Source organism: Corapipo altera, unplaced genomic scaffold, assembly GCF_003945725.1.
Source record: "Corapipo altera isolate COAL_440 unplaced genomic scaffold, ASM394572v1 61281, whole genome shotgun sequence".
In the NCBI taxonomy this organism is placed as follows: Eukaryota; Metazoa; Chordata; class Aves; order Passeriformes; family Pipridae; genus Corapipo; species Corapipo altera.
In genome coordinates this window covers 3335192-3361994 of record NW_020884921.1, presented here as the reverse complement: position 1 = coordinate 3361994, position 26803 = coordinate 3335192, and the positions used below count along the sequence as shown (strand labels likewise).

At 38.6% G+C, this 26803-nt stretch overlaps 1 protein-coding gene across 2 annotated transcripts in view; it reads right to left on the bottom strand.

Moving 5' to 3' along the window:
* SLCO4C1 (solute carrier organic anion transporter family member 4C1) overlaps positions 1-20203 on the bottom strand; it is a 29202-nt gene extending 8999 nt beyond the window's left edge. Inside the window, exons 1-8 of one of the 2 annotated variants that reach the window (XM_027656865.1) lie at positions 19907-20202; positions 15628-15891; positions 11526-11720; positions 8754-8850; positions 7730-7851; positions 6619-6734; positions 6182-6326; positions 4049-4244 (exon numbers count right to left, since the gene is read on the bottom strand). In XM_027656865.1, the coding sequence (XP_027512666.1) occupies positions 4049-4244; positions 6182-6326; positions 6619-6734; positions 7730-7851; positions 8754-8850; positions 11526-11720; positions 15628-15891; positions 19907-20141 (1370 nt within the window). In that variant the 5' untranslated portion in view covers positions 20142-20202. Of the gene's footprint in view, positions 1-4048; positions 4245-6181; positions 6327-6618; positions 6735-7729; positions 7852-8753; positions 8851-11525; positions 11721-15627; positions 15892-19906 lie in introns of both variants that reach the window. The other variant, XM_027656866.1, reaches the window with a different exon arrangement.
* Between the last annotated feature and the right edge of the window lie 6600 nt (positions 20204-26803).

Here is a 26803-nt window from a genome sequence, read left to right as displayed (position 1 = left end):
AGCATAATAAATCTCAAACTATTTAAGTCAGGTTATTGATGCACTTGATTATTTTAAAAGTTATATTCATAGTAGCTACATCCCCAGAAATTTCTAGTTATTGTGCACCTCGTTGGTTTTATGCTATTATTCCTTCCACAGATTATCCCTGCAGTTTCCATTCACAAAACAGATCACAAAATTCTGCATATCAGCCCAATGTTTATCTTATACCATCTTCTCCCTCCCACACACTTTGGTATTTGAATTTCTTCAATTTACAGTTTTAAGAAAAAAAGTACAAGATTAAAAACACTATTTGGTGTTGTTTATTCTTTTGATCATATTCCAAGGTTTCTCCCCATTTTTGATTCAAATCCAGTTGCAAACCCACTGCATTTTTACTATTTTTAAGACTGCTATGCAGACATCTAAATTGTACAAGCACCAAGACAACTGCATATGCTAAACGCAGAGTCCAATGACATAGAAATTAGTCTTATTACACCCTGAAGACCTGAAACATTTTTTTCCTGGCTGTTTGGGGAATAACTAATGAATAACAGAGCTAAACTAAACTCTTGCTTACTATATCTACTCTCATTTTAGGCATTTACTTCCAGTAACAGGCTATAGTCTAGTTGTATTTGAAGTAGTCCCACAATGTTATTAATATGAAAAATCAGTTTGAGATGTGTGAGGATTGCCTTGAGGTGTAACTAGAGATAATAAAAAACACCCTTTGATTTTCTAATAGTAGTTCATTAATAAGTAAAGAAGTTTAACAGGTTCAGAGTTCCATCACCTAAAACCAGGATTCCGACACTGCCAGTAGTTTAAATATTGTACTGTAAAATAAAAGTTCCACATTAATTATACAAAAGCAGGTTTCTCCATAAGAATTTAAGATAGCAAAAATACTAGTATGAGAAAATTTATCTAGGAATTAAGTTGAAAACTTACATGAATTCAAACTGCAAATGGAATATTAGGGATATCATAACTATATATAGAATCCACTTGGTTGTAGTACAGTGAAATCCTTCTAAATTACATTAGTGCTTTAAGCCTAAGCAAACTAACTGTCATTCTTCTATGTACGAAGAATTAACTATGGTGCATCATAAGCAAATTCACTAATTACAAATTTATTCATACAGTGCCTTGTTAGCCTGCGAGGCACGCAAAGGCTAGAAATATTTAATCAATTAAGTGTGCAGACAATGTCTCTCTTCCCTGACCTTCAAAGAGGGATTGAACATTTAGGTATGCATGGTCAGAGAAAAACATTGAAAAAAGATACCACTGCTTTTCTAAAGCCTAGCAGATGAGACCATTAAATGTCCTTTAAAAACTCTATCAGTTGGGTGTTCTTGCACAGCAAAGGAATCCCAAAGACACATGGAAATGAACAGAACTACAGCTTTAAGTTTTCAATGAAATATTGGGCAATTAATTTTGGCAAAAACAATTCTTTTGAAGTGCTTGTTAAGACAAAATAAGCCATGCTAGTTCTGCTGATAGCCTAATTTAGCAATGAACAGTGTTACTACAAACTATATACTATTTTCACTAACATATGTACTCAAAAGTGAACCTGTACTGGCATGGTTCTGGAACTAAGCCTACAAAAGCTTTCCTCACTCCTCTAGGCTATTTCTCAATAGAAAGAGAATGCTTACGATGAAGGATTTCTTTAAATTCTCCACAAAAATGAATCTGATTAAGTTTCCAAGTCAGTTCTCAGAGCAGTTTCATAATTTATTCTTTCAGAACCATTTGTTCAGTAGTATAAGTAGGAGTCAGACACCTCCACAAGCTTATACAGTTTCAGAACTGGCACTGTATTAGTGCCACTAACTATTCTGATGCAGGTCACATGTATATAGTGACCTGTATATAGTATAGTTCAACATTTAACATTGAATTAACTAAAACTAAACCACTTTTTATAACGGATGCTGAGGCAAGAGAGTTATTTCAGGACTGGTTAACTCCAAATTGCTGTAGATAAGCAGTCTTCAGCAACAGCTAATGTACATAACTGACAGAGCAACACAAAACTGTTAAATACAAGTTAACTGTGTTTAACTTCAGATGAAAATTAGTTCAGCTCTACCTTTTGTCAGCTGCTCATTATCATACAACCTGTTCAGTTATATTTTCTAGACCACCTCTTCATATTCAACTGATGAATACAGATTCTTTTGCACAGTATGTAACTAGAACCTTTTTAAAACCAAAGTCTGAATTCTGGTTTTCACAGTCCTGAATTGTTCAAGTCATCTTGCTGCTAGAATTTTTTCTGACACTGAAGCAGAGCCATATTTTATGCATCAGATTTCAACACTGGCCTTTAAATATATTGTCAATTTTTACAGCAAGTTGTAAAGACCAAATCTGAATGAGTGGTAAGTTTATTTTTCTTTTGGTCACCAATATATAAAACTTTGTTTATTCACTTTGCATTCCTTCTGGAAAAGGAAATACATATTAATTATTGAGGTATCATGACATTACATTTCTACTTTCTACCACTTTGCATGTGCATTAGAGGCTACAAAAGCAATACGTGCCCAAACACATCTTCTGCGTTTTCATGGTGAATTTCATGCTATTACAGCAGTAAAGTGCAATACTCCTCTTGCCCACCCTATTTAGGTTTCAATGCTTTTTTGCCATGGAAGGAGAACTTTCAGATTATACCTAACCCTTGTCTAAAATGGGGGACTGGGGAAAACAATACAAAGGTATAGGGAAGTTATTCAGTCAGTTGCTCATTATTATGACTTTTCCAACTGGTAGCTAGCAGTCCCTAGGTACCAGCCTAGTAGAGTTATTTTGCATAGCACCATCTGGCTCTTTGGCAGACCCTCAAACAGCTGGAGTTGCCTCTGGCTCTGTTAATTAACGACAGAGTAACCAACTGCTTGACAGTAGAGCTTTGGAACACCAATGCTTTTAAACACTGCCTGTGCTACAGAAGTTTGTACTATTTAGAACTATAAGAATTGAAACATTATGATCTTTTACTTATTTCTTTAATACAGCATAAATTGGGCATTTTCTACAATACAGTGTCTACAGTGGTGATTTGATCACATTCGTTTATTCATTTTATTCAAGTATGGACCTAAAAATTCAGTATTTAAAGAAAGTTTATCCTTGCAAACATTTCTTTTTTATTTTGTTTCATTTTGCTTTCACTTTTCTGACTTCTTTTCCTTCAGTGCCCTACTGGTTTCCAGAGTAAATTTTGTTCACAGCAACAGGAAGAATTTATCCTAGAATTTCTTACAATTACTACAAATATCTAAAAATGAGTGATAGACTACATTCTCATTAGGAAGCAGAATTATGTTGTTTAAAGGAAAGTAAAGTACATTGAGTTTAGAGAATTCTTTTGTATACCTGCTAGCCAAAAATATTTTAACTGTGTTTCAACAATTAACCATGTTACTCCATCAGTTTTGGTCTCAAATTTTGTCACTAAGTTATTCTCTCTTTGCATTAAGTTTCTACCTCTGTCAGCCATTAGACCAGGGAGAAAAAAAAAAGAAAGGTCCCTTTGTACAAGGAGGCCAAGTGCCCTAGAACTTGATGCTACAATCATGTCTTTGCTCTCCTAGTGAAAAACTTGCAATTAGTGTAAGTTGCAGTGCACTTCCAAGTGCTTTCACAAAATTGACAACTCCTTCCAGGAACAAACTGTTTAGATTATCCAGAGTTGATTAAATGAAACAAGATACAAAATACTCTACATTTACAGCAATACAAAATTAGGTGTAGTCAATGCCATGTGCCTACCACACCTAAAATTGTTACAGAAGCTGAGATTTGTGTCAAGTAGGGCTTGACTGCTCAGAACATTTTGCAGGCAAGGCATCCATACCTTCTCTCATCTATTACATGAAGATTCCAAAACAAAGCTTTATAAAGTTGCATAAAACATTTCAGATTCATACAGAGAAGCAAAATATGACACTTTAAAAGGATTTATATTCTACGATGTAACCTTTTTATTTTAAACATTAACACCAAACCCCATAGTGCATTAAAATATATTTACCCATTATATGTTTCAGAGACACCTGCGAAAGGTTCATTCCTGCATTTGGCAAATAAAAACACTGTGTTTAATAGCAGGGCCACTGAACAAGTGCTTATCATGAACTTGATTATGCTTTTCAAATCCATTTTGCACTTGGAAACCAAGACGCCACTTATGACTTGGCCTAGTACTGCTGCTGGAACTAATACAAGTCCTAGAGGAAAACAAGACACAAAAATGCAAGACATAATTGTGAAGCAATTAAGAGTGCAATTTTATACTAAGAAAAAAAAATCAAAACAGTTACCTGTAAAATGCAGTCCACACGATGTCATTTTCAAACTATACTACCAGAATCTGACTGTATGAGTCATTTATTCTATCCTTACACGACCTTTAGCCTTTCCAGAAGTTTACCTTGACAGCATAATTTACAGCTGTTCCAAACCCGACTTCAGCACAGTCAAACTCGATGCCTTAGGAGTACTACATATTGGGCAGGAATCTCTGAACACCACTAGGCCTTTTCACTTCAGAAAATACAAAATGCCCATTCATTGCTTCAGTGTCTTTTTTCACATGTCTATATGTGAAAAATTTCAACACATTTCTTTGCAATACATGTGTACCGAACTTGTTACTAAAAGAACATAATCGCTATCATACAAGAGATAGCACAAGAAGCAATGAGGCATCTACTGAAAGATTTAAAGAAATCTAAGTCAGTGAGTCAGTTTTGCTGTCCGAGGCCATATAGTCCACAATGATTTGAGTGGACTCCAGATAAATAACTGGGCGTTTCTACATGGCTAATCTACAAAATAACACAGAATTCAGTATAACTTGCACTGACCCAAGACAGCTTACTTCAGAGACAGTTCAAGTACAGTGGCAAAACTGCACAGGTCACAATCAATCATAGTCAAATGTAGTTTTAGTAGTTTTCACGGTCATTGGTAACAGACTAGTTAGCTCAGTTCAGGTACAGACAGCTTTCAACATTAGCATAGCCATTTCTTTAAAGTGGTGCATTTAATAAGCCCTATCAATATTTTCAACTCAAAGGCATCCAGACAAAGGTCTATGGACATAAAATGCAACACTCAGTTTTCTGCTTCACCCCTGGTTATTGTTTAACAATTGAGCATGTATTCCAATCTATTTCTATGCAAAATTTGAAGATACTTTGTTCTGAAGCCAGGAATAGTGACAGTACTATATCTAGTATTGTCCAGAGCAGTAAGTCAGTCAGTCAGAAAGTCTCTCCCAAACATATTTGTTGCAGAAAGAGCAGCTCAGCTACCTTATCCTTATATTGCAGCACTCTACAGCTTGGCAAGACGTGTTTTAGAAACATTGAGTCTGCCATACAGCAAGCATCTGTGGGCCATTATGGACATGTCTGCCTTGATCTGGTTGCTGTTCTTGGGAAGAAATTGTGTCAGAGTTAATCATGGCACCATACTGAGCGCAGCTCTTCCACCCAATTTTTCTGTTTCTCTAACACTCAGCTTTTCATAGAATTCTGCCTATTACTTTTCCATATCAGATAATAGGAATAAGTGACAGTAAGCCAACTATAGAAGCTGTTACATAATTGTTTTATAACATATCCTGATTAGTCATTTTATTGTAAATAAATCTCACCGTAACATTATTGCAGAACTGAAGAAGAGAAGGGTAGAGTCAACCCTTTATTTGCAAAAAGCACTGCTTTTTTTCCAACTGCCCTTTATCTTGATTGCTTTAGTGGGACTAAGATACTAATGCTACTTCACCTGATTTTAAGTAAGGAAAATTAAATGTTTTTCACCAAGAATAAGAAAGGAATAAACTACAGTCTCATCAGCACACAAATTTCTCATTCTACTTCTAATATGAGATTGACAATCTTCAAAAAACCTACAGACAAGTAGATTTGCACCCTTGATGAATTAAGTTTAAGTTAATAAGTATTAACTTATACATTAAAACTTAAGTTTTCACAAAGCAGGAAAGAATAACAAAAATACTGTTTCTGATGTGAAATTGCATTCCATGTAATCACATTCACAAATATCTCAGGCAAACAAGATACCCATATAATCTTCCTCCACGTTAATGAGGTGTTCAATGCAATATATCTAAGATTTATAAATAAAAAGTAATTACCTCCAAGAGTTGCTGAAAAACTTGACGTCTTTCCAAACTGATTTTCTATAAACTTTGGTAGAAATGTGGCAAATCCAGTGGTAACTAAAGCTTCTGAAGAACTGGCTATTATTAGACACATAAGCACTGGATTCCTCAAGAGTATCTATGGAGAGAAAATATCATAATGCTCCAGAAATCATTTGATTTTGGTACCAACTAAAGTGGAAGCCACTATATTTTAAAGTAGATAGTCTAATGGAACTTCAGCAATATGCTTTCCTGCTTTAAGAACCTCAAGTATCAACAAAATGAATATCCGTTATATTATCAGTAGCACTGGAGACCACTATCACAACACAATAAAGAAGCAATTACCTTTCTAAATATAGATTATATAAAAAAGCATTTCATTCCTCAGAATATACCAGTTTTAGCCAAGTTTAGATTTTTCTTACCAGGAGAGATATAGGAAAGTCTTTAAAATTTTTTCCAATATTCCTGATCCGAACTAGGGCCTCACTTCCATCATCATGAGTTTCAGAGACTTTTTCAGCCTGTATTTTTGCTGTTCCTACAAACAGTCATATTTATTGACAATGAAAACATTGAATACCTGTGCTCATAGACTTAATGTCAAAAGGGTAGAAAAATTCATGTTTCCTTTACTTGGAAAAAGTAGTTCAGATACTGCAGGTCTTCTTGAGTGTTTTATTGATACAGATTTATAAAGAGATCAATAATAAATTGAAAGGAGATTTTTGTTGAAAGCATCATGCTTCCTTTGGAATATCTTGGCTGCAATAAGGTATTATCAGAAATATCTTAAAATCTTCAGAGTATGCTGAAGCCCATTTGATTTTTTTTTAAAGCATCCTCACACTCTCCCTTGTTCCCTACTTCATTGTTTCTTTTCCTCCATCATTTCTCTTTCAATATTAGTATACTAAGTTCCTTTGGATGCCTGGATTCCAAGGGACTCCTAGATGATATCTACCTGAACAGAGATTATATTCTAAGTATCTCTCTAGAAGACTGTTCTGGGATACTTTGATTCATACTTTATTATTCCTAATAAAAAAACAAATAAAAAACTAATAAAAAAACGAAAGACAACAGTGCATGAGTTAAGTCATTAGAGTTTCCATATTATTCTTGGTGGGTAACACAGCAGCTTTAAATACAGTTCTGGGTAGTTAGATGGAAGCATCTTCAAAATTGAACATCAGTCTCCACATTCAGGTACCTGTTTCCAGTTCTACTGGAAAAGAACCATGGAATCCTGGAATGGTTTGGGTTGAAGGGGACCTCACATCTCATCTAGTTCCAACCCCCTGGCCATGGGCAGGGACACCATAAACAAGATCCTTCTTCTAGTCCCATTTGCCTTATTTTAAAGGCTACATACTGGGGGGGGGGGGGGGGGGGAAGTATTTAGCAGATTTTAGCCAAAGACTTAAGTTAACCAAACAATGGAATCAAAGAGGAAACATCCAGTCCAGCAGACTATAAACCACAAGTATAAACAAATCCCTCTTCCAAACTAACTCAGTATTGCTAAACCTTTACCTGGTAGGTGCTTTGGAAACATTGAAAAAGGTATTATAAGAAGCCAAATTGCAAAAAAGCATGCAAGAAATCCTATCCACCATGCTCCAAGCCAACGTGGGTCATCTTGATCCACCTTTGTACTGAAAAAGTAATTCAGAAAAAGCAGGTTTATCACTCTGAATTTCAATCAGCAATTTCAGATTTCATGAGCTGGAATATTTATTCTTAAAACTGATTTAACAGAAAGCCTTTTAATATTGTAATTGTCTTGTTTTCCACATGTATTAAATTTTTTGTTTGCTTGTTTGCACATTCACAGGGTCTATTATAAAAATATTGCATTCTACCAAATATAGCTGTCATCTCATTAGTAAATGTCATTCTGATTTAGAGGCTACTCTTTGGCCCTGACTTCAAGATCCTGAAGCATTACTAAGATACTGAAAAAGCTGGGTTTAGAAAGAATCTTCATAACCAATGAGTTATGTCAAAGCCAACTCTGAAGTTCAGAATGCCATTGCATTGCCCTAAAACACAGGAAATAAAAATCTAAATGAAGTTGTTGGCTTGGACAGTAGTACAATTTATAACATTTTTTTAATAGTGGACTATTACTCAACCTGTTAGATTTTCTCACAAGCTTTTTGCCAGGAGTTAAGCAGCACTATCCTACCTCTCATATTGCAGCTCAGGGAAACGTTCTGCACAAGAAATCAATAGGTGCAGTTTAACACTAAAGGAGCAACTAAACAGAAGACAAAGCATTTTTGTTACTCAGGTTTAAAATAGCTAATATCTGAAAAGCTAGAACTAAATATTTGCACTGTAGAGGAACTTGCACACATAAAGGGGTCACACTACTCCCTTTGGGAAGTAATTCACTTACTTGAAGCCTTTATGATTTCAACTTGCTTACAAATCAATGAAGCTCTTGCAGTATTTTCTGAACAAAAACTCTTTCTTACAGGAAGAAAAGCTGAAGATTTCAATTAAAATTATTAGGAAAAGAAAATAGAAAGCAATAAATTCAGTTGTATCTTGCCTTTCTGGGATCTGGATATCAATATAAACATTAAGCAGTTGCCCTCCTACAACATATCCAATAGCAGGACCCAGCAGAGACATGGCATAGGCAATTCCTAGAAGACAAAATACATCGAGTCCACCATAACTTAAGCTTTTTTTTTAAAAGCTTTCTTTTAATAAAATTCTTAAATCAACTTCAGATCAAAATTCTGTAGTTCAACTTGTTCTTTTCACTCTCATTACTTCAACTACAGCATGTAGAAGGCAAAGTTTATACTTGTGCCTCAACAAGGAAATTTGCAGCTCTCATTAAAAGCTGCAACTCGGAGGTTCAGCAAAAAACATCTCACTGACTGCATCTTTAAGTATTATTAGACTGCCATTTGCACCTACCTTTTGTGCCTACATTCAAGAGCTGGCTGAGGAAAAAGCTGAAGTGAAAGTATGAGCACCAGTTGTTAACAGTACATGACCAAAATCTTTAAGAATCTAGTTATTCATATTTTTTAATCTTAAGTATTTTTACATCTTTCAAGACCAAAAGACAAGGTTTCATTAAAATGTATGACTGCAGTAATATCTGCCTTAAAATACAAAGCCAGGGCTCTTGACAGTGCCTGACAGCACTAAAAAAAACAAAACAAACAAACAAACAAACCAACACACAAATACCAACAAAAACAACACACCAACAAAAATCCAGACACACCATCTAAAAAAAAAAGCCAAAAAATAAAACTTGCCACCAAACAAAAACAAACCCTAACCTGCAAAGTAGCAGGTGTAACCATATCCTGCTAAAAAGTACAAGACTTTTTCAATATCACAATAATCTCCCTGACCTACCACAGATTTCTGTGGCAATTTAGCACTCACTGCTATCAGGAGCACTCTGCAGATTAAGGCTTGCAACTAACAGAAACAAGACTGACATAATTAGTAAACATGCATTCTTACTGCTGATATTCTAGGCTGCTTCCCCAGGCTGAAGAATCTGGATTTCTGATGTTTCCAAAATGTTTGGATCCTGAGTACTTAGTATTAATTTCACTCTAGTTAGATGGCAAAAGGAAATGATAGGGGAGGCAGGAAGGTGAGAAGGGTGCAAGAGGGGAAACCAATGCAAAAGGTGACACAAGTCAAAATAAATACTGAGTAAACATATCCCAGGTTTTCCTGTATTTTGGAAATAGTGACATGCCTATCAGAACTTTCTAAGTTCACATTCATTCGACAGAATTTCAAACCAAGTTAAAAGATGCCTTTTTCCTCCTACACATCACTCAGTTTAAATACCATTTGCAATAGCTTAACTTTTCAGTGGCTTTAGTTGTTGATGTCCCAGTTCAGCAAGAGCAGAACAGTCCTCATGAAAATGCACCCAGTTTACAAGACAAAGAAACTATCAACTTTTGAGTTGCACGCCTATAGTCAAAGATGTTAGCAGCTATTTACAGAAAGTTTTAGGGGTTTTTTTGTTTGTTTTTTGCTGCCTTGTATAAGCCTTATTGCATTAGGCAAGGTAACACAATATACTTTAAATCCTTAATACATTGCATAAAAGCAAGAAAAAGAATTAAGGCTTAAGGTAGCTACCTGCCCACTCACTTGCATTTCAGTTTAATTATATTAGGCAGAATACACTGCTCTTCTGAACTCAGATGCCTGAAGATTGTACATACATTAGTTTATTGTACTCGTCTTTTTAAAGTATGAACACTGACATAATTCTCCTGAGTTTTCAGGTCACTACTTAATCCCTCAATCGTGCAGACAGCCCTAATTCTGCTCTATTTATTTCATGGGCTTCAGGGCCAGGGATGGGGGGAGGGAAATGAAGAAAAAGTATAATACCAGCAAAAATAAAACCCGTCTTTGTTATTTTAGATTTATCTTATGCAATTATTGTATTTGTTGGCATCAAATGAAGTGGATTGCCTGGAACAAATGTGCAAGAATTGTATGCCAATAGGTGATGATTTCAATTTTGCCCCATAAAATCAAGTCTGGAAACGAGTTCAGGAATCTGAGGCGCCTTGAATTTCTCCTACAAGTTATCAGTATAGCTAAAATGCTTCTATCAGCTTACACACAAAATGGGGGGAAATAAATATCTTTAAATCCACAGAAAACACACTTCGACTACAATGAACTTGGCAGTAAAAATGCACACAACCCAGAGAATGATGACTGAAAAAAGTTAAAAACTACTGCTAGTTTTTAAACAACCCTAACCCTAAAGCAATACTATGGCTTTGAATGAAGGAAAGATACTTCCAGTATGTCTTCCTAAAGTGTCAGATTTGTACGTGGCTAGATAACTGCACTGATCGCACAATGCACAGCACTGTCTCCATACTGAGTGGACAGATTACTAACAGAAGGTAAGTAAATAAAATTGTTAAAGGATACAATATGACCTAGCTACTGACTAGTTGATATGCAGTATTTTTCAACACCTGTGACACTAAAAAGCAAGTTTTTGCTACAGCCTATTCTGTTGTTAACAGACAGGCTACATTAACCAAAACCATTTTCAGTTACTGACATCAAAAAGTAACAGGAGAGGTGCTCAAAGTAACTTTATCAGGCTCTACAAAATAAAACTTGAAAAGACTTGACACTTCAAGCAGACTAATACCTAAATTGCATGGTAACTGATGTAGAAACACTTTATGCACATAAGTAAACAATTACAAGATTTTTGGAGTAATTCATAAAAGCGTTTGGAAGGTATTGTAGTTTATGATCAATCCAGACAATATGTTATAAACAGTTTAAAAGTTACCTATATAAAGGGAAGATTTGTGTTTTGGGACACTATCATCAATAAAAGCTGTTCCCAAAGTATACAGCGGCGTTCCTCCAACTCCCAGCAGCAGCTGTCCCAGAATGAAGACATACATATACTTGTGATGTGAAGACTTCATGCTGGCATTGCAAGTTATATTAGCAGACACAGTTTCTGGAGCTTGACAAGTGTCTGAAAAACAGAGACAACAAGACTTTACAATTCTGATACCCAGCTCATCACAGTCTAGCTGAAGAAAAATCTGTACTGAAAGCTAAACTACAAATGAAGTGCTGTTATGTCAGGCTCCCACTTCAATTTTCACACCTATTAAGGCATCCCATATGGCAGTGCCAAGGTTTATATCCCACAAAAGAAATACTATCATGGCTTGGTTCTTGTTTCCTCACCAGGAAGGTAAGATGAATGAAATAGCCTTATTAAAATGCATTGCCTTGTTGAAAGCATTACTGATCAGATTTATGGAAAAAAACAAACAAACAAACAACCATCTGTCAAATGGTCATTCCACAGGTTGTGAATACTCCTGGGTAACACACTTCATTTTGTTCTTGTATGTTATGATTCTAAGGAGCACTAACAACTTCCACTCAATTGACAGACCAGCCTGAACAACCTAAGGAAAGCTGGACTGCTAAAAAGTGCAGTCGGTCACTAGCAAAGATAATCCTCCCTTCTCATTTACTCTTTTGAGAAATGTTTCCCTACGAAAAAAGAAAACCCACCTTGAAAACCTACACCACTACCTCTCATAGCGTACACACACTGCCACCTCTCCAGAGCAAGTGGTTAAGGTAAAGCCTCTGTACTTAAGCACACAAAGAGGAAAGCAGTGGTGCAGCAGCGTAAGGTTGTGTCTGCTCCTGTATTGTTTGGCACTACAAGGAGGGAAGAGAAAAGAAAAACTGATGACAGGGAGTATGTGTTCTCTTCTCCTTCCCCTTGCTATCACTGCACTTTCAGTAAGAGTGCCAAGTGACGAGATAAAAGAGAAGCATGTTTCTTTTTTTTCACAGAAGAGCATGAAACCTTAAGAACGACAACAAACTCATCAGTTTTGTGGGAATAAGCCACACTGAACAGACATATGAAAACATCCTTCAGATTCAACAAGTAGACTGATTCATTCACACTGCTTTGCCACAAAATTACTACATTATTTTTAATTCCTCAGGTCCTTTTACATTTTAAAACACTTTTTACTTAAGCAAAGAAAGGGCAAGCTCAATCCACACTTTGAGTTCACAAAACAAAGTACAAGGACGTCCTTGCCACACAGCAGATATTTAAACAAACTGTCTACACTGGTGTTATAAATACATGCATGGACTTTACCATTACTCCCTGTAGCTCACAACTTTACCATTATCCCTGTTGGCTCAAACAGGTCAACATAAGGGATAATAAAACCTCATATCAAGAGGAGGAGTCAAAGATTTCCTTCCTTTGCACTTAAGAAGAATCCTGGGTAATTTGTCCCAGTGTTTGACTGTCTTCACAATGAAATTATCTTCCTTGTGTCAAGTGAAAAACTACTATTCACGTTTGCTGTGAAAGACATATTGAAATATGTTTAAATTTTTAAAATAAAATCCGAGACAGAAGTTTAAAGGTACACTGCTTATAGCATCTGCAGTTTTCACAGTCCCTTCTGCCATCTCTGATTAATCAAATTCGGCTGCTTCGCTACGGACACACCACCAGGTGGAGCCCCTGACTGCACATATCGGAGCCAGCTGAGGCACCGGTGACCCTGCAACCTGGAAAAGTTCAGAACAAACAGCTGGTCACACCTAGGCTACAAATCGGAGTCTGAAGCCTTTCTGGAGATTAGAAAAGAAATGTTTGCTATGGCTAAAATATTTTAATAATAGGGAGACCATTCATTAACAACTCCTTCAATATGAAACTAAACTACTTCTAAAAAGTGGTATTAGGATAAATAAACAATCAAGTAGTTTTGTTGAGTAGGATATGTATATACTCAGAATAAAAGTAAATTAATATCCCAAGGTAAAACAGTAAGTTCCATGAAGTCTGTAAGCCTTATACTGGAGGTTATATGTATTTTGTATTCCAGTCTAGATCTATTTATTAGCCTGGCAGCCATATTAAAAATTGCACTGAACTGTACTTGAAATTATCCTGCAGGTAAAACTCACTGTAGTGACATACAGCAAACAAACATAAATAATCAAGTAACCAACTAGTAAAATGAGCTGTTCAGAAATAAATTAGGTGGTAGATTTTAATACAAAGCATCAAATAAAAGTTTTATAGAAACTTTAATATTTTTTATTAACTACTCATTCAAACAAATAATCAAAAAGGAAGGACTTAGGGGTGTGGTGCTATTAAATTCCACAACCAATGTATAGTTAAGATGCTTCATCAACATCAGAACTAGCTAAACCAGACATCCCATGATCCTGTACTTGACAGTTAAAGGATGCCATTGCACAGCACCTGAAGATTTATGTTGACTCTGTCACAGTGCAAACGTTCCCTACACTTAGTCATTTATCTTTAATAGTGTTTTGTTTAAGTCAGCTAAGTCTCTCACCACAGTCCCAGCATAGGCACCTGCATCACAACAGTCAAAACAGCAGGAATGTTGTCAGCTGACAGTGCCATGGCGAAGGAGACACATTCCTTTTGAAATCTAGAAGTGCTGGGGAATTTTTAAAAGTCCATGTAGAATATCTTCCTAATAAAGCATCAACATCTACATCCATGTAGATGTCTGATAAAACAGTAACATATTCTTTGAGATTTCAGCTACAGTTGTTTGAAAGGAAAGAGATCAGTTGTGATAGCTGGTCTTCTCTCCCACACTATCAGTATCTTGTTTCAATTAAAAAAACCCCTGCAATCAGGTTAAAATTTATATATCAAATTAAGCTTCCCTTCCATACTACAGTGAAGGAGGAAGTACAATACTGAAACCAAAATTGTAGAGAAATGGGACTGTAACAGAGCCAGGAGCAAGTAACCTGTTGCCCCTCTATTAAAAGGTAGTAAATAATCATCTGCTCACAGCCCTCAAACAGACCGTTTTCTTTTGGCCTCGTTCAGTTAAATGTTCAATTAACTTCCATTACAGATCCTCATTTATTAGATAGGGGAAAAATAGCTTACCAAACTTGTTTAACTAATATCTGGACAGCTCATGCAAGTGTATGACATGATCAACACTAAGGAAATTGAGAATCAAAACCTTTCATCAGGTTGCTTAACAGCTACTGATTTTCTTAAGTGAGCACACTAGTATGCTTAGTCATTGGAGGCGTAAGTCTGGTTGAACATTGCAATAACAATTAAGATTAAGTCATCCTGCTTTAAACATATCTGAATATTTCTGTATTAGTTACAGGTGTGCCACTAAATTGAAATACAAACCACACTGCACTAACTACACTGCACTGAAGTCTTCTTTTATGAGAAAAGTTATGTAAGAACCGAGACCTAACTACTCCCATGATTTAAATACTGCTTTGTTCAGTACAGTTCAGTACTGCTTGTTGCCTCTATTTCAAATAAATCTACAAGTTTTAATCAACATCTTTTAAAGGAACTTAGAAACTTGTTAATGAATGAATCAAGATGTCTTTAATGGTTCAAAACCCCAAAGAACTGCAAAAAGTAGCCACCTTTCAACAAGATGGCAAGTCTAATTTTTTTGACTACAGTCAAAGCTTTACTTTGACACTTATTCTACCTCACTGATCTAACTTGATTCCAATTCACAAATAGATGCCAGATACTTTTCTCAAAAGTGAATTTTAATTGCATATATCAGTGCAAGTAAAAAAAAGGCATTTTATTCAAATGTTGCTTATAACAAGAACTGATATTGACAGTTAGATCACTTCTGTAAAAAAAAAGTTCACTGTGCAGAGTTCTGTAACTTCTTGAACTTACAGATTTCACAGAATCATTATTTTCAGTGTCACAGATAGTACCTTATTTTAGGATTTTAACAGAGATTAGTTACATTGTACCAAATAAAGAGCTGCACCAAGTCACTACAGAGATTCTTTTTGTGTGTGTGTAATTTTCAAAACAAAGATAAGCTTACCTTCAGGTTTAGCTCCATAATGGTATTTTCCAACACTAAAGTGTGGTAAGCAAAATATAAGGGAGCCCAGTCCTAGCATAAATGCTGAGAAAGCAAGCCATCGTGGTTTGTGCCCTCTTTCTCCGAAGAAAGATATAAACAGCGACAACATGCAAAAAGAAATGTCATAGCTTGCAGAGATTAAGCCAGTCAGGGAACTGTTCAACTCATAACGCTTCTCAATTGTTGAAATACTAATGTTAACCAGGCCATTTACCACAATACCTACAAAACCAAAAAAAGAGATAATTAGTCAATGATATATTCATTTTAACCTTTTCATCACACTATGGTAAGTTTACCCTTGCTTTGCTACGAAATTAGCATATTTACAAAGCTCCACTGTAAGTATTTATTAGCTTTAAAATCTAGGTATGTAGTAGATCAACACAGTGCCAGCTTACGCCAGTAAAATTGCACAGGACCTATTCAGTTTTATTCCCCTGTGGACACTCAAGCATTAAGCCAGAAATATACCATGCCTCAAACTCTTTTCATGTATTAATGTTCCAGATTCTGTTTGAAGCACAGATTCCAAACAGAATGCATTACAGTATCAAAAGATACTGTACAAGTTAAAAGGAAATTAGTCAAGGTTATGGCTTGCACTAGAATACAAGCTACAAGTGAACTAAGTTCAGGAGATAGCTTTCAAAGTACTGTCAAAAAACATGAGTTCCTCCCTGCCACCACAAGGGAAGATAAAAAGGCTCTTGAATAGACATGCTTCCCCTATAATTGAAAAAAGCTATGTAAAAATACTTCACAACTGTTCTAGAGCAACTGAGATGATTTACTTCAAGTGAAAAATAAAAAGTTTGTCCTCTGAATCTAAGTTCCCAGAAGCAAAAGTATGAAATGACCCAGCATTGCACAAGCTGCCCTACTGAAGCACAGATGAACCTCAAAAAAATAAAAATTATCCCAAAGTAGAAGTAAGCTGCAATTGCCAGTGCATGTCCACTTTTACAAATGCACTGTCTGTAGATTCTAACTCGAATCTCCCATCCTGCTTCACATTCTGTTTCTATGTGAAACACCAGAGAGATTAATAGCAGTAGTTCATAACAGTGTCAGGCAACTTCATCATAGTCTAATTAAACTGTGTCCATAATAAAATATATACCTGAAAAGAAGTTAGGAAGTCTTGGAGTCACAGCTGCAAATAACTTGGAGTTATGTAACCTCATAGATGACTGATGAGCCTCTCTCATGACACAGGCCCTACAGTTATTCTTACTCTTTCTAAAATTCAAACATGATTCTCTACTGTCATTCTACAACCAGAACAGAAGGACTGGTGACAGCAACAGGCTTAAGTTACTTTTCAACAAGCATTGTACCATCCAGAAGTACAGCTACTGAGGCCAAACTTCAACATCTCCTTCAAGTGCTCCAACATATTGAAAAAAATTACTCCAAATCAGCCAGTTGTTTTCTAATCCCCACCACAGGCAAACATTTCAGCTTTGTATAAGGAGGCAGCTCTTGGCACAATCTTAATTCCAATACTCTATGGTTTCTTTATTAATGTTGACAATGCTACCTATCAGTCAATAACAGAAGTATTACAGTGTTCCTCCACTGCCATTGGTTATACATTTGGCAACTTTTTCCTATTAAGGAGCATTTACCAAAGAACAATAATAGCATGAAGGAATGAACAAACAACTTGTTCCCCCATTTGCCAGCACCTCAAACATTTACTAAGGTCTTGAGACATTCATAAGCAAGTGTGCTACACAGTAAGTGGATTATAGAGCTAGAAGGCATTGTCTTTTACTGTAGTTTAAGTCATCACCTTTAATTTGCATCCTAAAAGCCATAAAACCTCATAGTTAATTTTAATGAATAATTAGATTTCATCTGTAAACACACAGATGTGATGAATGGCAGCATAACTCCTCCAATGGCATCATCTAGTGACTAATCGCTAGGAAAGATGGAACCTGGCAAATACTTGATCTGAAAAACAAGTTCTGCAAGGCCATCTCAACACTCTAAGGTTGTAGCACAGAAGCTAGTTTTCAACTCTTCTAAACCAAAACTTTATTGTCCCACTACATCTGTTAGAGCTTTAGGTTCAGTGGGTACTGACCCATAAAATCCAGATTAATTATAAACCAACTTAATTTGCTCTAGTGAAACACAAGAGTATTTTTTCTTTATCCTGTCTTAAAAAAAAACAAAACTGCTCCGCAGTTGTTATAAGCATGGTGTCTTTAACACAGTAGTCTGCAGGCATACGAAAAAATTAAAAAGGCCTAACCAGCCTATAAAATATTTGTGCTATTCAATTTTTTTAGACATATTAGAATGAACCAGCCTCAAACAGCAGTTTTGTTATTTTGTTTAATAAAAATTACTGACAGTCCTTCTTGTACTCAAAATAGTGAGATAATTTCTACCTTATTTCCTACTACAGCTAGGAATTGCAGCACATCCAGTTACTGTATTACAAGATATAACATACATTTATGCAACTCCACGTGCTGTACAGAAAGCAGGTATTAGCCATGCAACAACATTCTACACAAATTGTTTTCTATTCTGGAAATACAGGTTTCATACATACTTGAAACAGAAACAGCCAGAAATTACAAGTTCCACCTGGAATCTTCTGAGAAGCTGAAATACAGCACATCAGGTGCTAACAATAATCTCTTTTCTAAAGCTGCTAGAAAATAACCTGACAAATACATTTTTTCAGTTAGATACACCCAGAAATCTACACACAGGTACCAGGTCACTGCAGATAATCACCCACTATGTTCACTCACATAAAAACCCTTCATTAGTCTTCAATACCTTACGTTATAATCTTTTCTAGAGGTGTGCTAGCAAGTTAAATAGATATATTTTATCTTCCTCAATGATTGTTTCTGTAATTTGGAGGGTAAGTCAAATAATTAGACCCAAAACCACCACACAGTAGTAGCTCACAAAACTCCAAAATTCCAGTTGTATTTTGTGTGCTTTTATCTAAAGTCTGAAGCTACAGACTTGAATGTTTTCATAAAGCTTCATACACAACATCGAATTTCTTGCTGAACAGGTTGAAATCAGAAAAAGTTCACAGAAACACATACTGAGAGACAATGTCCTTCAAGGACTTTCCAAGCAACACAAACAGCATTCAAATCCTTCTAGGTTTTAAGCAAAACCTCCTGTTCAGTTCTCCTCATACCATCCCAGTTATCTCAGTGCAGTTCCAGGCAGGAATGCAGCCATCCATATCCTGCATATCTTTGGTGAAGGCTGCCAGTTCCTGTAGCATCAAATCTCCAACATCTCCCTTCACCCTTCTACAGTGGTGTCATTCTTTAGGAGTAACAACAATGAGCTTTAAAGCCTCATATTTTTCCAGGAAACACACTTTCACTTCTAGTCAGCCCAATAAAATTGAAGGGTTATGAACATTAATCCAATAGCTCCATTTGAAGGACAAACCTCAAGACTGTATATTTGGTACACTAATGTTTCTCCTCTATCCAGTCACTACTACTGCTTCCTAAGCTTCAGACTTGCTAAGGCCCTAACAAATCTTTTTACAGAAGACCAAAACTATGGACAAGAAACTCAGAAGCTGAACAGCAGAAATTTAGGGCAAGCTAAGCTTCAGGTTTCCCCCACAATCAAGTTAAACCATTAAGTTTTGGGAAGACGGCTGCACGGGGATCTACAGAACAAGAACATGTTGTTTGTTTGTTTGCTTGTCTTCAGAGCCATCCTAATTACCCAAAGTCCTAACCCAACCAGGCCAAGATACTGTTTTAGTTAGCAGGGAAGTAACACAGTACATGCTCGGATACTAGAATTTTTTCTACTGGTTTATATTGGTGTTTTATTCCCTGGCTTCTAAGTCCCAACCCATAAGTGCATGTGAAGCATGAGCAATGCGGATGCAGCACTGACAAGAGCACGAAGCACAGACCTGGTGGGACCATGGACTCAGCAGTGGCCAGTAACGTAGGTGGGAAAAGAAGAAGCAGAACAGAGTGAAGTAGAGAGAGTAACACTGTACGAGCAACTTCCCTATACAAGGCATTACTGTACTTTCTTCCCCTAGCAAAGCCATTACCGTCTCTAGAGGAACCCTGTCTCTCCTTGCCCACTGCCTAAAACATCATCATGCTTCTCCTGCCTCCCCCAGTCCAGGCTCCCGGCCAGCTTCCCCCCAGGAAAGAGGAGCAGCAGAAGAGGTGCCCCGGGCACCAGAGGGCCCACAGGGACAGGTTACCTTGGAAGGTGGCCAGCAGGCTGTACACAGCCAGGTACCCCTCGGGATTGTTGCAGAGCTGCAGAGCCTCCGGAGTGCAGCCGCCCCACCCGCAGGGCCCCTCCTCAAATTCGGGATCGGAGGGGGCACAGGCACTAGAATTGGCACTGGAGCTGGCGGAGTTCCAGGGGCGCTGGCGGCCGAGGCTGGGGCTGGGAGTCTCGAACGCCGCGTTCTCGATGCCGCCGCCGCTCATGGCGCCCGAAGCCGTTGCCACCCCCGGCTGCGAGCAGCACCCGCGCCCAACGCTCCCGCCGCTGAATACCAAGGGGGCAGGGCCGGACCGAGCGGAGCAGGGCAGGGCCGGACCGAGCGGAGCAGGGCAGGGCCGAGCCGGCCGGCCCCGCCCCGCCGGGCAGGTGCTGGAACCTCCGCCGCCCGGCCCCGACACGGCGCGGCCACCTCGGCCGCTCCCTGAGGGAAATCGCACCGCACCGCCGGGTCGGTGTAAGCCGCCAAGAGAGGCGTGTTATCCAGCGTCATTCGTTTTGTGCGGGGAAGAAAAGAAAAAAAAAAATTAAAAAAGTCGTCACGAAAGTCTCTTTCAAATGAAAAAAAAATAGTTCAAAATGTCCTTACGTAAGTGTTGCAAAAAGGGAAAGGTTGCAAAATGTACCAGATACGGTGCTTTCCCACTTCAGGCAACGTGACCCACCCACAGCAAAAGCCCTGGACATTTGTGGATGACATTCTTTGAAAATACTTATTCCCTTCCCGGACCAGTGAGTGTTTCCACATACAGCAGCTCCCAGTCATTGAACACATTAATTCAGCTGCAGACATCAACCACTAGAATTTGTCAAATGTATAATAAAATCCAAGTTTGTTTGTATACAGTGTAAATTATTTTTCTCATCTGCACAAGATGAGAACAGTTGGGAGGGAATCTGGGGATCGATTAACTGTCACTGCTGGTGTTCACCTCTGGGCAGTGGAAGTTAGTCCTGAAAAGTCCTTCCCCTCTTAAAAGTCATTTACATTTTAGAGACAGGTGAAACAAGATTGAAACTAGAGATATCATCAGTGACCTTGGCTTCACAGTGAAAGCCAGGGCATCCTCTTCAATTCTCAGCCATCTGCCCTTAGGAGAGAAGCACACATTTTCAAGTACTCATTAGCAGCACAGAAACAACATGGAGATGACCTGTAAAAGATAACAAATAACTTAGACAAGAGAATATGTGTCCGTTTATTCTTATAGATAAGTTGCAAATGGGAAATTAGCTGCTTCTGATTCTTCTGACGCATCTTGCAGAGGCAGTGGGTGATGGCTAGAGCTGGAGGGCCATGGAATCCCCTGGCAGCTGGACCTTCCTCACGCTCCTCCTTGGCCACCACAGGGTCCCTTCCAGGTGCTACTCCATCCCCACAGAGTGCAGTGACCTTCCCAAGCCCACAGGAGTTCAGATAGCTGCTCTCCAGTGAAGCATTCATCTGCTGGTCACTGATGATGCCCAAACTCTGACACTATCTTATTATCATTTCAGGCTATAATCTGGAGTGGTTTTTCCTCTGCTGGTCATCAAGATATATCCCAGTTAACAGCTTTGTGAGAGGTCTAAGGATGTGCCTGAGCCAGCTGGCACACTAGTCTGTTTCAGAAAGAATATTTTAGTAGAGTTTTCTTTTTTTGTTTGCATTTTATTGACTGGGTTTTTGCCCTCCTAATTAAAATAAAGTAGGACATGGCATTAGAAATGATACCCTGATCTTTGATAGAGTGCCTATATGCTAGAATAGTAAGAATAATCCACGAAATTGCTAAATTACTATACTGCTAAGGATACCCGAAAACCTCCCTTTTTCTACCAGATCAGCTAGGTTTGTTGTTATCTTCATCTAGCTGTCAGCTGGTGGTTTTGGTTTTATCACCACAGGAAGGTGACAGAACAGAAGGGAAAAAGAGAAGTGAGTGGAGCTCACTGTGAAAAATAAAGTGTTCAGATGAAGCCAACATTTTTAAGAGAAGTGGGGAGGATAGCATTGTGGTGTCCAGTATAGGCCTAGTCTGGGAATTAAATAGGGAATTGAATAATCCAGGAAATTCAATAGGAGCGAACTCTTGAGAATTTATACCATGCTAGCAGAACACAGATTTTAGAAGAAAGCCAAAGGAACAGAGAGAGAGAGATAGGGAATAAAATATTATGTATTTTTGCAGTGGTTATGTCCCCAAAAGCAATTTACAGAAAAATGCAGTAGATTCAACCAGCTGTTATAAACTGCTCTACTCTGAGACCATACTTAAAGCTATTACAGAAGTTTAAGTTCCTGGCAATCCAAGACTGGTTACAAAATCTACCCAAAAATGGCAAAATATGATTGGTTTCCAGGAAAGTATCTAGAGTGCACTTGGCACAGCCCGGCCCCGGCCCGGCCTCGGGCCGCGTGCACTCGAGCCTGGCCACAGCCGTGAGAGAGGAGGAGCTTCACTGGTGCGGCCTGTGCCATCGTGGGAGATGAGAGCGGGAGCCTGGAACACACAGAAGAGGAGGAAAACTCCAAACCTGGGCAGATGGAGCTCAATCAGCCCTGCAAGGCCATCCATCTAAGAGAAGGTCACTCTAATTAAAGCTACGTCCTGAGGACCTCTCTGGCACCGTCCAAGCTCACTCGGCCCTGGCAGATGAACCTTAGGATTAAAGGGTGGGCTCAGTTCAGCGCATACTGTGTCTCACCTAAAAAATCCATTGTGCAGTCTCAAAGGCCTTACGCACATTTGCAAAGCTCTGTATCGACATCTTCTACAAATGCAGTCACACCAAGATCAAAAGACAAAGGCATATACACCTGCCTCCAAAGGTGCAGCCAAATTAACTTTAGCATGCTGGAACATCAGAACCATGCTTTATTCTGTGGATAGCAGATGTCCTGAGCACCAGTCTGCCCTGATTGCCCATGAACTGTCACATCTCAACATCGACATAGCTGCTCTCAGCGAAGTTCGCCTTCACAAGGAAGGCAGCCTCAGAGAACATGGTGCTGGTTACACACTCTTTTGGTCAGGTAAACCTAGAACCGAAAAGCGTATCTCAGGAGTCGGCTTCATGATCAAAAACTCTATTGTTCCTAAACTCAAAAATCTGCCATCAGCTCATTCTGACCAAATTATCTCCCTACGCCTTCCACTCCACAACAAGCAACACGTTGTCCTCTTTAGTATACATACCCCAACTCTCCAAGTTGATCCTGCTGAAAAAGACAAATTTTACACTGACCTGTGCCACCTTACCCAGAAGGTTCCTGCAGAGTATAAGATCATTATCCTTGGTGATTTCAACGCCAGAGTAGGAAAGAATTTTGAAGCCTGGAAAGGAATATTAGGCAAGCATGGTGTTGGAAACTGCAACGATAATGGTCGCCTTCTCCTAGAATTCTGTGCTGAACAACAGCTCACCATTACTAATACTATCTTTCAGCAGAAAAATAGTCTGAAGACAACCTGAATGTATCCCAGATCCAAACATTGGCACCTCATCGATTATGTCTTGGTGCGACGGAGAGATGTCCGCGATGTCCACCACACCCATGTGATGCCCAGTGCAGAATGCCAAACAGACCATCGACTGGTGCACTGTAAACTTAACCTCATTCTTAAATTCAAACCTAAAAGGGTCAGTATCCCAAGGAGGAGACTCCAAGTTAACAATCTCCAATCAGCCAGAGTGAGACACAAATTCCAGGCTAATCTTCAAACTAGGCTAGATAACCATTCCTCAGATTCTACAGATACCTCTCCTGTAACACTCTGGCACCATATTAAAAACAGCATCCAGCAGTCCTCTGAAGAAACCTTAGGGTTCTCCCTCAAGAAGAACAAGGACTGGTTTGATGAAAACAATCAAGAGATCCAGGAATTGTTGAGGAAGAAGAGAACCACCTACCAAGCACACCTTGCACTGCCATCCTGTCACGTAAGAAAAACAACCTTTCTCATTACATGCAGCAAGCTCCAACAGAAACTCTGTGACATCCAGAACAAGTGGTGGATCAGTCTAGCTGAAAAAACACAATTGTGCACTGACACGGGTGATCACAGAGGTTTCTATGAAGCCCTGAAAACAGCATATGGGCCTACATACCAAGCTCAAAGTCCCCTACTCAGCACTGATAGTCAAACACTTCTGACAGATAAAACCTCCATTCTGAATCAATGGTCTGAACACTTTCAGACCCTTTTCAGTACCAACCGTGTAGTCCAAGACTCAGCAATTCAGTCCATCTCACAACAACCAGTGAAGTATGAATTGGATATTGCCCCCACTTTAGGAGAAACCCTCAAGGCCATACAGCAGGTGAAAATTGGCAAGGCAGCTGGAGTTGATGGAATTCCACCTGAAGTCTGGAAACAAGGGGGCCTTGCACTCCATGATAAATTTCACGAGTTCTTACTATGCTGTTGGGAACTAGGCGAACTACCATGAGACCTTGTTGATGCAGTCATCATCACCCTGTATAAGAAGAAAGGAAAATCAGCCTCTTCAAATTACCGTGGTATTACTCTGCTCTCTATTACTGGCAAACTCCTGGCAAGAATACTCTTGAACAGACTAATACCTGCTAGAGCAGAAGGAATTCTACCTGAAAGCCAATGTGGTTTCAGAACCAACAGGAGTACCACAGACATGGTATTTGTTCTCAGACAACTGCAAGAGAAGTGTAGGGAACAGAACAAAAGTCTCTATGTAACCTTTGTCGACCTCACCAAGGCTTTTGATACTGTGAGCAGAAAAGGTCTATGGCAGATTTTGGAATGTTTAGGTTGTCCCCCCAGGTTCCTTAAAATGATCATCTCACTCCACGAGGATCAGCACGGCCAAGTCAGATATGGCAATGCACTTTCTGAGCCCTTTCTAATAACTAATGGTGTGAAACAAGGCTGCGTTATTGCACCAACCCTATTCACAATCTTTTTCAGCATGGTGCTCCAAAGGGCCACGGCAGACCTCGATGAAGAAGATGGTATCTACATTCGATATTGTACTGATGGAAGCCTATTTAACCTAAGGCAACTGAAGGCCCACACTAAGATTTTAAATCACCTTGTCCGGGAGCTGCTTTATGCTGATGACGCCGCCCTTGTTGCTCACACAGAAGCAGCTCTGCAGCGTTTAACATCCTGCTTTGCAGACGCTGCTGAGCTCTTTGGGCTGGAAGTCAGCTTAAAGAAAATAGAAGTTCTTTATCAACCTGCACCTCAGGAAGTCTTCCATCATCCCCATATCACCATTGGTGAATCAGTGCTCAAATCAGTCCAGCAGTTTAATTACCTAGGTAGCCTCATCTCCTTGGACGGTAAAATTGATGGAGAGATAGACAACAGGTTAGCAAAGGCATGTAGTGCTTTTGGAAAGCTTCATAAAAGAGTTTGGCAAAATAAACACTTGAAGAAAAGTACCAAGATCAGTGTTTACAGAGCCATAGTGCTGTCTACTCTCTTACATGGATCCGAATCATGGGTCATCTACCGCCACCGCCTGCAACTCCTAGAACGCTTCCATCAACGCTGCCTTTGTACAATCCTAAACATCCACTGGTCAGATTATGTGACCAACACATCTGTTCTAGAACAAGCAGCAGTCACAAGTATTGAGGCCATGTTGCTGAGAACACAGCTACGTTGGGCAGGGCACGTCTCCAGGATGAAGGACCACCGCCTCCCTAAGATCTTGCTTTATGGTGAACTTGCCACCGGCTCCCGCATGAGAGGAGCCCCGAAGAGAAGATACAAGGACTCTCTGAAACAACATCTCAGCCTTGGCCACATTGATCAACATAACTAGTCTACTCTGGCCTCCAATCGGGAAGTCTGGAGACACACCATCTATAACACTGTTGCTTCCTTTGAGAAAGCACGCAGGATCACTCTTGAGGAGAAAAGACAATGCAGAAAGAATCGTGCCTTGCAGAATTTACCACCTAAGGAGTCTTTCTGCTGTGCCTTTTGCAACCTGACATACCTTTCTTGTATTGGCCTTTTTAGCCACCAACGTGCTTGTGTCAAACGGGGATAGAGACTTTTCCCTAATCTTCGTTTGTGAAGCCCAGCCGTGATCTAGAGTGCTCAGATAAAAAGTGGTAATAGACTCTGAGGTGAATAATCTATTTGGCTAGACTAACAATGCTCATGAAAAGGGAAAAAATATAAGTAATTTATGTTTATACTGTGACCAGAGATACCTGCTAAAGTTGTTATCCTCCATAGTGTGTGCCAATTGTATACTCAGCTTCCCAGAAATCACTTTTAAAGGAGAAAACATGAAGAAAGATTACTAGAGAAATTTGTTTTCCAAAAAGAATTGAAAGAAACCAACTGGTTCAATCTAGCAAAGTGAAGTACTCTGTGAAATACACAACCAGGAAAGAGAAAAAAAAGGCAACAGAAGATTTGAGAACAAATGAGCAAACTGACATCAACTAATTTTCTGTTAAAGTTAGAAGGCTTTTAATTTTCAGTGGTGTGTTATGGAACCAATTAATAATGGATTTAGTGAATTCTAAAGTTTTAGATGGGGTTATGACTGGGATAAAGACATGAGAACTGATTAACTAGGAAGTCTCTTTATGATCCAAAGTGTAAAGTGGGAATGGAAACTATATTCTAGGAAGGAAAAAAGGATGTTTAAGTCAAAAGAATATAATAAAATTAATACTGGAACACCTTGAGGAGACACTAACAAATATTAAAAAAAAATTGCTAAATTTGTGGAAAAATTCTAAAATTTAGCCATGTTCTAAATTTACAGTGTTTTATTTGATCAGTTACAACTTCTACAGTCTCACACATCATAGGAGTTCTCCTGTTGCATAGTATCATGGTGTGTCACATTTTTGTGATCATGGGAGTACTAGATAATA